The sequence below is a fragment of the Tenrec ecaudatus genome, chromosome 16 (assembly GCF_050624435.1).
Source record: "Tenrec ecaudatus isolate mTenEca1 chromosome 16, mTenEca1.hap1, whole genome shotgun sequence".
Classification (NCBI taxonomy): Eukaryota; Metazoa; Chordata; class Mammalia; order Afrosoricida; family Tenrecidae; genus Tenrec; species Tenrec ecaudatus.
The window spans coordinates 50,974,536-50,986,739 of NC_134545.1; the positions used below are offsets into that span (position 1 = coordinate 50,974,536).

General features: G+C 49.7%; 1 protein-coding gene across 3 annotated transcripts in view; it reads left to right on the forward strand.

The window, feature by feature from the left end:
- Positions 1-12,204, forward strand: part of AIFM2 (AIF family member 2) — a 35,500-nt gene that overhangs the window by 11,977 nt on the left and 11,319 nt on the right. For all 3 annotated transcript variants that reach the window (XM_075533756.1, XM_075533758.1, XM_075533757.1), the window contains exons 6-9: positions 2,977-3,069; positions 9,663-9,771; positions 10,454-10,606; positions 11,987-12,187. In XM_075533756.1, the coding sequence (XP_075389871.1) occupies positions 2,977-3,069; positions 9,663-9,771; positions 10,454-10,606; positions 11,987-12,187 (556 nt within the window). The remainder of the gene's footprint in view (positions 1-2,976; positions 3,070-9,662; positions 9,772-10,453; positions 10,607-11,986; positions 12,188-12,204) is intronic.

A 12,204-nucleotide genomic window follows, 5' to 3' on the forward strand; every position in this document is an offset into this window, starting at 1 on the left:
CAAGAGGTAGTGGTTCAAATAGAATAAGGGGGATGTTGTGGGGTTTAAACGGAGGAAAGAGGAGAGTTTAGGTTGTATTCTTTCGCCATGCTGATTGAATCTGTATGCTAAGCAAAGAAGCAGAGAAGCTGAACTATAGGAAGAAGAACACGGCCTCAGGGTTGGAGGAAGATGCATGAACAGCTTGTGCTAAGCAGATGGGAGGAGTCCTGGTGGCCTTAAGTGTTGGCCAGCCAGCTACAAGGTCAGCAGTTCAAAAGCACCAGTTGCTCTGTGGGAGAAAGGTGAGGCTTTCTACTTCCATCACAGGTTACACTCTTGGAAACCCAGAGGGCCAGTGAGTTTTACCTTGTCCTACCGGATTCCGCTGAGTTGGAATGGACTTGATGGCAGTGAGATATGCGGATGGCATCACCGTGCTTGCTAAAAGCAAAGAGGATCCTCACAAATGGACCAGTGTTAAATGGGGAAAAGATAGAAGTTGTTAAGGATTTTATTTTACTCAGTTACACAAATAACACACCCCTGTAAAAGCAGTTAAAAACTCAAACGACATTAGACAAATCTGTTGCGAAAGACTTTTTACAATGTTAAAAGCAAAGATTTCACTTTGAGGACTACGGTGCAACTGACCCAAGCTATTTTATTATTTTTAAGGAGTTTTATTGACATATGATTAATATATTGTACAGTTCAATAGTTTAAATATATTTTTATAAACTGTGCATCATTACCATAATTAATTTTCGAACATTTTCTTCTTTCTTGTACTCATTAGTATTAGTTCTCCATTTCCCTCCAACCTTTCATGCCATGATCCTAAGAAACTATGAATCTAGTTACTGTTTCCATAGATTTACCTATTCTGGATTTTATATTAAAAATAACATATGAAAAGAAAGAAAAAGGGGAATGATCAAGGGTAAGGCTGCATAAAGAAGAGGTATAGCTGTAGCCCAGGTGGGGATGGAGTATGGTAGTGGGGCAGGAGGAAAGTCAAGGGAGATGGAGGAAGGAGCTGGGAGTCAAGGGGCATTTATGGAGGTCTAGACAAAGACATGTACATGCAAATATATATATGAGGATGGGGAAATAGATCTATGTGTCTACATTTATAGGTTTAGTATTAAGGTGGCGGAAGGACCTTGGGCCTCTACTCAAGCACTCCCTCAATGCATGAATACTTTCTTTTATTAAATTTGCACTCTATGATGCTCACTCTCCCGACACAACTGCTGAAGCCAAAGTGGGTGAACAAGTAAATGTGGTGAAGAAAGCTGATGGTGCCCGGCTATCAAAAGAGATAGTGACTCAGGTCTTAAAGGCTTGAAGATAAACAAGCGGCCATCTAGCTCAGAAGCAACAAAGCCCACATGGAAGAACACACCAGCCTGTGTGATCGTGTGGTCCCAAACGGATCAGCTATCAGGTATCAAAGAACAAAAAATCATATCATTGGCTGCACACCTCCATGATACAATTGCCGAAGACAAACGGGTGCATGAGCAAATGTGGCGAAGAAAGCTGATGGTGCCCGGCTATCGAAAGGGATAGTGTCTGGGGTCTTAAGGGCTTGAAGGTGAATAAGCGGCCATCTAGCTCAGAAGCAAAAGAGCCCACAGGGAAGAAGCACACCAGCCGGTGCGATCACGAGGTGCCAAAGGGACCAGGTATAAAGCATCATGCAAAAAAAAAAAGAGAATATATATATGTGTGTGTGTGTATGTATGTATGCATGTATATATATATACCATAGTGAATGAAGGGGGAAGTGCAGAGTGGAGACCCCTGAGGCCCAAGTGTCCACCACTGGAGATTCCCTCATAGAGGGGTTTAGGAGAGGAGATGGGTCAGTCAGGGTGCGAGGTAGTACCGATGAAGAACACAGCTTTCCCCCAGATCCTGGATGCTTCCTCCCCCCAACTACCATGATCCGAATTCTACCTTGCAGGACTGGATAGGGCAGAGGTTGTACACTGGTGCATATGGGGGCTGGAGGCACAGGGAATCTAGGGTGGATGATACCTTCAGGACCAAGGGTGTGAGGGGCGATGCTGGGAGAGTGGAGGGTGAGTGGGTTGGAAATGGGGAACTGATTACAAGGATCCACATGTGGCCTCCTCGCTGGGAGATGGATGGCAGAGAAGGGGGGGAAGGGAGACTCCGGATAGGGCAAGATATGACAAAATAACAACCTGTGGATTATCAAGGGCTCATGAGTGAGGGGGGAGCGGGGAGGGAGGGGGGAAAAAAAGAGGACCTGATGCAGAGGGCTTAAGTGGAGAGCAAATGCTTTGAGAGTGATTAGGGAAAAGAATGTATGGATGTGCTTTATACAATTGATGTATGTATATGTGTGGATTGTGATAAGAGTTGTATGAGCCCCTAATAAAATGTTTTTAAAAAAAGGAAAGAAAAAATAAACAGCAATAGCAAAATTAAATGGAAAAAAACCTCTGTTCAAAAGATATCAGAAATGATCAAGAACTAGTGCAGGTTGAAAATGGGCGGAAAGGGAGAAGAAGTGATAAGGTGGGAAGGGTGCACCACACTGCGTCTGCATTCGTCCCCTTGCCGGTGCTCCCTGCTGAAGCTGTAAGCTTGGTGCTGTCGGTTGCCTCCTAGGAGCCAGAATAACAAAGAACTGTGCCTCGGAAGAAGTACAGCCAGAATGCTCCTTAGAAGCAAGGTCGGTGAGAATTGGTCTCACATACTCTGGCCATGTTCTCAGGAGGGCCGAGGCCCTGGAGAACAGCATCATGTTTGGTAAAGCAGAGGGTCAGTGAAGGAGCCCTGGTGGGGTAGTGGTTACATGTTGGCTTGCGATCCACATAGTTGGCAGTTCGACACCACCAGAAGCTCCTCGGGAGAAAGACTGGGATTTCCTCATCCTGTAAACAATTACAGTCTCGGGTTAACCTCTGAAGCAAGGGCGGGCCATGTGGGTGTCTCTGACTAAGCCTTCTCCTCGCCCAGGTCCAGAGCTCACAGTTCATCGTGGTGGTAGGAGGAGGATCCGCAGGAGTGGAGATGGCAGCAGAGATTAAAACAGAATATCCTGAGAAAGAGGTGAGGCAGCCAGCCCTGGCCTTGAACACCAAGCTGTTGGCTTCTTTCTGCTTTATATTTCGGGGCCCTGAAGACAGATGGCCAACTGACAGGACAAGTAATGTTTTCTCACCTCTGTTCTTTGTATAGGGGAGCCCGCTGAAGTGTGATTCCATGGGATATTTTCTGGGAGGTCCAGGGCCCATTGTGCCTGAAGTTCACGTGGAGAACAGAGTTGTTTTGGGTGTGGCCTAGGTCAGTGAGAGGTCCTCCCCCTGGTGCCCAACAGGGAGAATGAAGTCCAGGAGAGATGCCTTTGGTGGTACAAATGGTTGGCACTTGAACCCTAACCAAGAGCTTGGTGGTTCGGACTCAGGTAACAGTGCTGTGGAAGAAAGGCCTGGCAACCTCCTTCGGTGAAGATTGTTGTTAGGTGCCCTGAGTTGACTTGGGCAACTCCATGTGACACATATGATGACACATGTGATTTCTATGGGAGCAGATGGCCAGGCCTTTTTCCTATGGAGCCACTGGGTGGATTCTAAGTCCCAACGTGTCTGTTGGTGACCGAGTGCTTAACCAATCATGGCACCATGAGCATCATGGCCGAGAGGCCCCCGGAAACCAGTTTTGCTTGGTAGCACCTGGCGTTTGCCATGAGTTGGGATGTTGTGAATCGAGGTGGGATTTGATCACCTCTCCCTGCTGACCCCCAACTTGGACAAAGCTTCCCGTGGCATCTAGTTGTTGGTATTGTTGCTAGATGCCATCTCGTTGACTCTGACCGACAGCCACCTTGTGCACAACACAACGAGACGTGGCCCAGTCCTGCGCCATCCTCACAGTCACTCCTGGGCTTGAGCTATCGTGTTAGCCATTGTGCTGCCCATCCCACTGAGGACCTTCCTCGCTCTCTGCCCCTCCACTGTCCCAAGCATCATGTCCTTCTCCAGGGACTGGTCTCTCTTGACAATGTCGGAAGTATGTAAGAGTCTTGCCATCCTCGCCTCTAAAGAGCACTCTGGCTATGCTTAGAAGGCAGAAGTGTTTGTCCTTTAGACAGTCCACGGTACTTTGAATATTCTTTTCCAGCACCACAACCCAAACGCACCCATTCTTCCGCCCTCCTTACTCAATCTCCAACTTTCACATGTGTAGGAAGCAATGGAAAATACCGTGCCTTGGGTCAGGCACACCTTAGTCCTCAAAGTAACGTTCTTGCTTTAGAACGAACGCTCCAAAGAGGTCTTGTGCAGCCAATTTACCCAATGCAATGTGTCTTTTGATCTCTTAAGTGTTGCTTCTATGAGCATTGATTACGGATCCAGGCAAGATGAAATCCTCACAACGTCAGCCTTTTTCCCATTTATCATGATGTTTATAGGTCCAGTTGTGAGGATTTTGGTCTTTACATTCAGTCGTAATCCATACTGATGCTGTAATCCTTGATCAACATCAGTCAGGGTTCAAGTCCTCCTCACTTTTCAGGATGCAAGGTTGTGTCATCTGCCTATCGCAGGTTGTTAATAAGCCTTTTTTCAATCCTGATGCCATATTTTTATGGCAGCCAGCTTCTCTGATGATTTGCTCTGCACACAGATTGAATAAGTATGATGAGAGAGTACAACCTGACACACACCTTTCCTGATTTTAAACCATGCAGTGTGCCCTTGTTCTGTTCCCACATCTGCCCCTTGATCCATGTTCAAGTTCCCATGACACAGTGGAGTGCTCTGGAATTCCCATTCTTCTCAAGGCCATCCTTGTGCCCGAGCATCAGATGAGGATCCAGAAGGCTCTGCTCCCACAGCCTTTACTCCACTCACGTCACCCTGGTCGACTCCACTCCGAGAAAGCGTAGTCACATTTCAAGTGTCTTCCGACCCAGGGGGCATCATCTCGGACCATGTTCTACTTCGTCCATTAGGACTTTGGTATCCGACAGTGGCTCGAATTATGCATACGGGTTTAGCAGTTTCTTCCTCTGAAGTGGGCAGCTGAGCCCTTCTTTGTAGTCTGTTCTCAGTTTCTCAGTCAGGTAGTGCCCCTGAAACCTGTCCACATGGCTGACCTTGCTGGTATTCGAAATACCAGGGACATAGCTTCCAGCATCACACCAACACACAAGCCAGCACAGTGCGCAAACTCACAGACAGGAGGTAGTTGCCTTAGTTAATGTTGATTAATGTGCTCCATGTTGCCTCTGTGGAGTCTAGTATCCAATGCTACACAGAACTCACAGGCAAAATTCACGATTACAAGATTCATTAAGGAAATAAACAAGTTATCACGCCAGTCAGAAATACTCAGGATAAGAGTTGTTCATCAGGGCATGCTACAAAGTCCTACCAGGTCTGTTAATAAATGCCCAAAGGGGTACACCACTCCCCTATAAGCCTCCACCCGCAGGCTTTCAGCTCAAGCCCCCGAGGATCAGCAAACCCAGCTGCCTGGATTAAGTACCAGAGCCGCCCCACTGCAGTCAGCCTCAGCCTGAAGGCACTCCACTCCAGTTCCCAGGTCAGCAAGCTCAGCTTCCCCAATGACGTGTCTAGAGCAGGGGGGCTCACACTTTTTAGCATGCAAGCTACTTATAAAATGATCCAGTCAAAATGATCTACCAACTACAAAAATGCAAAGCATATTTATTCATAAATATTGAGAATTCTTTATATGTACAATGTATGTTTATGTACCTTGCATAACTGCATGAGTCCATATTGTACAACACAACACAATTAACTATGTACATTGTTTGTCATTGCCTGAGTTTACTCTGATGACTTGCGCTGAAGGAAATGAGCCAGGGATGCGTATTCCGGACAGTAACTGCTGACCCCCAGCCTCAGGCACACTTCCAAATGATCATCAGTCATGGTGGAACGGTGCTTGGACTTCATGTTCTTTATGTGGGAAAGGCTGACTCACATAAATAAGTAGAGCTGAATAATGCAGTCAAGGAGGGAGCACTTTTCTCATGTTTGGGTACTTTCCCTCTGCGACTGTTCCTGCGCTCTGGACTTCAGCTGAATGTTGGCTTGTGGTGTCAACATCTCTCATTCCATGTGAAAGTGACATGTTTTTGTCTTCTTACTTGGTCCAGCTCCCCCACTTATTTTAATACCTTTTCTTACGTTTAAGAGGGAAAAAAAACAAGGTCTCAAAATTGGCGATAACATAGCTTGTCAGTTTTGCCCCACTTAGCGCAGTTGTGTGGGCATGTGTTTGACACCTAAGATCGCATCTGATTGGCTGTGCTGTATGTCAGTTAAGTGGCAGGATTGATGATAGGCTTACGTCTATTTTTTTAATGTCATATGACCTACCCACACTGCATTTGCGATTGACTCGTGGATGGCGATCGACGTATTGCGCACCCCTGGTCTAGAGCAGTGGTTCTCAACCTTCCTAATGCTGCGGCCCTTCAACACAGTTTGTAGTGAATTCCAACCATAAAATTATTTTCATTGCTACTTCATAACTGTATTTTTGCTACTTTATAATTATAAATCATTACGTAAATATCTGATATGCAGGATGTATTTTCATTGTTACAAATTGAACATAATTAAAGCATAATGATTAATCACAAAAGAATATGTAATTATATATTGTGAAATATGTATGTGTTCTCCAATGGTCTTAAGTGACCCCTGTGGAAGAGTCGTTCAGTCCCCAAAGGGGTCACGACCCATAGGTTGAGAATCACTGGTCTAGAGGCACCCACTCCCCAAGCCAGCTTCCTGCACAAAGCGCTCGACTTTACTAGCTCTGGGGGTTGCGAAATCCACCACCCCTCCCCGTGTGCTGGCTCTTGGTTCTGCTGTTGTCCTCTGGTGTTCATGGGTCTTCTGGATCCAGGAGGTTCCCTGCTCAGGGATCTCGGGTCCAGAGGTTGCTCTCCCCCTCTTGGCTCTTGCTGGTAATGAGGTATCTCTCATCGGGCCTCCCAGAGGGCTCATTTTGTACACGGCACTCCAGGCAATCCTGTTCAGTTCTTCACAAGTGAATCCCATCAGTATCTTCCCTCGCCGTCTTACCAGACCCCTGCAAGAGAAGGTCGTTTGGTGAGAGTTCGAGACTTTGGCTAGAAGAACCACATTAAATAATTCGTGGCCCCGCAGTCCCCTCAGTTGGTTATTTTTCTGGGACAAGCTATGGCCTTTCAGTCTCTTTCTTCTCAGATCCCATGCCCTGGACCTGCTCACGGTCCCCGCGCCATGAGAGCCTTGCCGGAGATGGTCGGCCAGCCTGCCACCTGCTCAGAAAGTCCCATGGGCCTGCTCTGCTGGACTCAAGCTCCCTGCTGGCACCCCGGGGAGTGTGAGAAACTCTTGGCTTTGGCCGAGGTCTGAGTGATCGTCAGGAATAATAGTGTCTAGACAATACCCATGGAGCCCTGGGGGTGGCTTGTTGGGCTGTGAGCCACGTGGTCGGCAGTTCCAAACCACCAGAAGCTCCTTGGGAGAAAGACGACAGTTCCAGGCTCGGCAACCACAGGGGTCTGTTATGAGTCGGCACGGACTCGATGGCAGCGAGTGAACGTTTCCAGGCAGGACCCGAGAAGCCCAGCGGGGAGTGTGGGGTAAGCACTGGACTTCTAATGGAACGGTCCACTGTTTGTACCTACCAACCTCCGTGCGGGAGGGGGGCGGGGGTAGCGGGCAGTCTGCCTGTGGACAGTGACAACCTTCCAACCCCCATGGGCGAGTTTAGCTCCTCCCTCCCTCTCCATCAGGCATCCTGGGTCCGAAGGAACCTAATGGCTTCAGGTCTTCTTTAGGCCGGGGCTTCATGAAGCTGAGGTCAGATGAGCTTCTGGGAGCGGAATTGTGATGGTTCCTTTCCCCTGGAGAAAGGCCGGTTGGTTTGATGCAGAAAAATCAATAGGGGCTAATTTAATTAGATGACTCTCTTCTGACAAATTGTGGAAATGATTGTGGTTGATTGATGTGGTTAGAGCTTATGCATTTTGTTTAATGGGTTTAAAGAAGCACTAGATGATCTTAAGTCTCTCAGTACACTTTCTACATGCTTAGAATCAGGAGACTAATGAGATCAGTAGTAAACCCAAGCCAGCTCTGTTGGGTCTAGTCCACGCTGACTCATCGCAATCCTGTGGGACAGAGAACTGCCCCATAGGGTACCCAAGGCCGACATCTTACCCCAGGGGACTGCCACATCTTTCCTCTGTGCAGTGGCTGGTGGGTTTGAACAACCGACCCTTCGGTTAGCAGCCAGTTGACTAACCAGTGTGCCACCTGGGTCCCTTATAGCAATAGTAGGCAACCTTTGTGAAGAAGTTACTCCACGCTGAGTCACGTGTTCTACCTACTGTCCATGATGAAGTTCCTGAGAGGGGAATGGGGTCCACACTCGACAGTGATGTAACCCAGGCTCCCGGAAGTGTCCAGGTGACTGTCACAGAGGGGATTTCCATGCAGGCACTCTGAATTCTAACCCCCAAGCTTTGAGCTTTATCCCAGGCTGCCTGGCACTGCCCGCTGAGGAAATGGTGCAGGGGCCACCCCGGAGCTCCTGGGCTTCAGTAGAGACAAAAAGAATGCCAGGCTGACAGCCACAGGCCGGGTCAGACCCTTCATCCGTTTGCACCAGATTCTGACACCAACCATCCCTCCCGGGGCAGTCCACTTCCTGGTTGGGTCCAGTGATTCCTTGCAGTGGCCACACAGAACTCACATACAATGTGATTGTGGGGGGTTTTGAGGGAAGTACCAGGCCACCACAAACCCGGAGCAGAAAACATTAAGGACACAGCCTTACGTCCCCAGCAGCGCCTCATCTCAACCAGTAGCCATCTTCTCAGTCATGTGGTCCTTTGGTCTCTGCCTCTGTGGGCCGGAAAGCCAGCCCCCTGCTCAGCCTGAAGGCTGCAGGGTCTAAACGGCAGGGCACCTCTGCTCTGGTGCCTCTGGCTCAGCGTGGTGGCAGGGTCTGGGCTGCGTCTGCCACTTCAGGCCGGCACCTTGAACAGGCTCCACTGTGGCTCTTCTTCCTGGATGGCACTGGGAGTCTCTCTGCTCCTGTTCTGAGACGGCGCTCGCTGTCGCCTCAGGCGCACACTTTACTGGCCTGGTCCCACCCGATCGATCATTTGGTGGGCGTTTTAGAGAAATGGGTAGAAGAGCCACAAGCAGTGGATGTCCCCTCCCACCCCTGTGCTGACACACATTCCCAGGAGATGGGTCTGGGAGTGCTCATTTTAATTTTTATTGTTTTGTTTTTGGAAGGGCTCATTTTAGAAGCATCTCTACTACCGTTATCATCCTGATTTACACTGGGAAGTCAGTGGCTTGTTTACACATTGCATAATTGCAAGTGTCCAAGGATGCTTGAAAATAGTTTCCCATGAGCTCCCGGGTGAGATGGGCCACAGAGCAGCGGCGCTGTGGTGGTCCTCTGGCCCTAGGGAGGCTGGTGGTAGGAGGTGTGGGCTCCCCACTGCTGGGGACCAGCCCCGAACATTCTTTCTCTGCAGTCTCATGTGTTGTCCTCGTGCGGGAACGGGGTGGGACCGGGGAGCCAGGCTGATGTGCACTGAAGCCTGTATACATGTCTCGGCGACTCCTTAGTCCTTGTGCTTGCTTCCCCAGGTCACTCTCATTCACTCCCATGTGCCCCTCGCAGACGAGGAGCTCCTGCCTTGTGTCCGACAGGAAGTGAAGGAGATCCTGCTCCGGAAAGGCGTGCAGCTGCTGCTGAGTAGGTGCAATTTCACCTTCCTCCCCACCCCACTCGGCTGGTGAGATTTGGTTCTGTGGGTTGGCTATTGCCTGTGGCATGTGTCCAGAGCAAGTGGAAAGAGAACCACCTGGTATGTTGGAGGAGGCTCTGGTCCTAATGGGGTGGCCGACACTTCACTGCCCTGGGCCTCAGTCTGCTCATTTTCAGTCGCGCTGTTGGCGCTGGGTGGGCTGTCCCTCGTGGCTCTCCAGACTGCTTTTGGCACCTGGGTGCACCTAGCATTGTCACCTTTCCCTTCGCGCAGTGAATGTCCTAAGCTGGCACTCTGATTTGTCTTGTTTTTGTCTTTATTTACCAGTGGAATTCTTAGAGTTCTTGTCCTATCTAGTCAGGATGGTCTAGCTGACATTCAGAGAACTGGGTTTGAGAGCTTGTGTCGAATCGCTTTTCCCAGAACTTCTTGGGAAATTCACACCCACTTCCCCAAATACCTTCTCACATCTTCCTCCACTTGGATCCCTTGGGACCAGAAAATAGCCTGGGGGAGGAGCCTGGGAGGAAGTTGGGACTGGAGTAATGCCCTTGATGGGGATCTGCCCTTCTTCCATCTGTGTGGGCCTGGAACTGGCCTTGGTGGCGCGTCCCCCACCCCCCTCCTCTGCCGGCCTCCTGGTCACTGAGCTGTCCTGCCCCGTGACAGGTGAGCGGGTGAGCAACCTGAAGGAGCTGCCTCTCAATGAGTACCGGGAGTACATCAAAGTGCAGACCGACAAGGGCACGGAGGTGGCCACCAACCTGGTGATCTGCTGCACCGGGATCGAGATCAACAGCTCTGCCTACCGCAGTGCATTTGGTAAGCAGGAGCACGCGGCACCCGTTCCCTGGCTGCCTCTTCACTCTCCAGCAGGCCGGTCAGAGGGGAGGGCGCCCTCCCACAGACCTCTCCCCAGGACCCACCACCCCGCCTTCCCCTTTCATCCCAACAGGCCATGCGGCCTTTTCTGAGCAGCAACATTAGACTGTAATGTTGGCTACAATTGTCTAACTGGAGGCTGCTTCATCCAGGTAGGGACCCTGCAAATGGGTTCCCACAGTCCTTCTGAAACCGTTTCCTCCTTCAGATTTGGATTTTATTTTTTAAAACCCTTGGATCACACAGGCTGGTGGACTTCTTCCATGTGGACTTAGTTGACGCCTCACTTTGATGGCTGCTTGTTTGGAGACAAGCCGTTGATGTCCCCACAGCTGTTCTTTGTGACAGCCGGCCACATCTGCCTTCTTCACCATGCTTCGCTATACAACCCTTGTCTTCAGTGATCTCTTCCTGAGGGCGACCGTTAGGCAGGGCCATGCTGTAAGAGCTAATTCTTCATATGGCGGAGCTAGAATTAGGTGTGAGTCCAAAATCCACTCATGTATCTGTGGGTTATATATGTCTCTGGTTCACTTTAAAGGCTGCATTATCATTTTATGATAGAGACCATTATCAGTCCACCCCCTTGGACTTCAGGTAATTCTATTGACAGTGCCATTAATTTATCCAGTAGGATAGAATTTAACAGGAAACAGTATCTGTTTTATTAAAGCACTGCATTTATTTAAAATTTATCCACATTCAAAAAGAAATTAATAACATTTTGCAAAGAGTTGTGTGAAAGAGAAAGAGAGTTACATGCATGTTATGCAGTGACACTTGCGGAGGGCTTCTTTAGGCCGCAAGGCCCCTTCAGGGCACAAGAGCTGATAGCCGGTAGGTGGTGGTTCCTATCCACCAGCTGCTTCGTAGGAGCGAGACAGAGCCCTCTGCTTCTGTAAAGATTGCAGTCTTGTAAACCCTGCGGACCAGTCCTCCTCTGTCCCTTCGGTCCCCGTGAGTGAGCATTTTGTCGTTTGGGGACCAGTTCCCACGCAGCTGGAAGCAGGAGCCCTGCTCCTCGGGAAGGTCTGCGATGGGGACTGCAGGCAGGAGTAGAGGGGGAGGGCTGTGCCTCTGGAGCAGTGGTTCTCAACCTGTGGGTCATGACTCCTTGGGGGGGGTTGAATGACCCTTTCACAGGGGTCACCGGATTTATAACTAGCAAAATGACAGTTAGGAAGTAGCAACCAAAATAATGTTCTGGTTGGGGGAACTGTATTAACGGGTCGCGGCATTAGGGAGGTGGAGAACCACTGCTCTCGAGGGTCCTCTGGTGGCCACTTCCGATGGCAACCACGGCTCGCATTTGGCCCGCAGAGAGTAGACTGGCCAGCGACGGCGCTCTGAGAGTTAACGAGCACCTCCAGGTGGAAGGCTACAGCAACGTCTACGCCATCGGAGACTGTGCGGACGTGAAGGAGCCCAAGATGGCCTATCACGCCGGCCTCCACGCCAGCATCGTCACCACCAACATCGTCAACTCCTTGAAGCAGAGGCCCCTCAAGGCCTACAAACCTGGTAAGGGAAGCCCACGG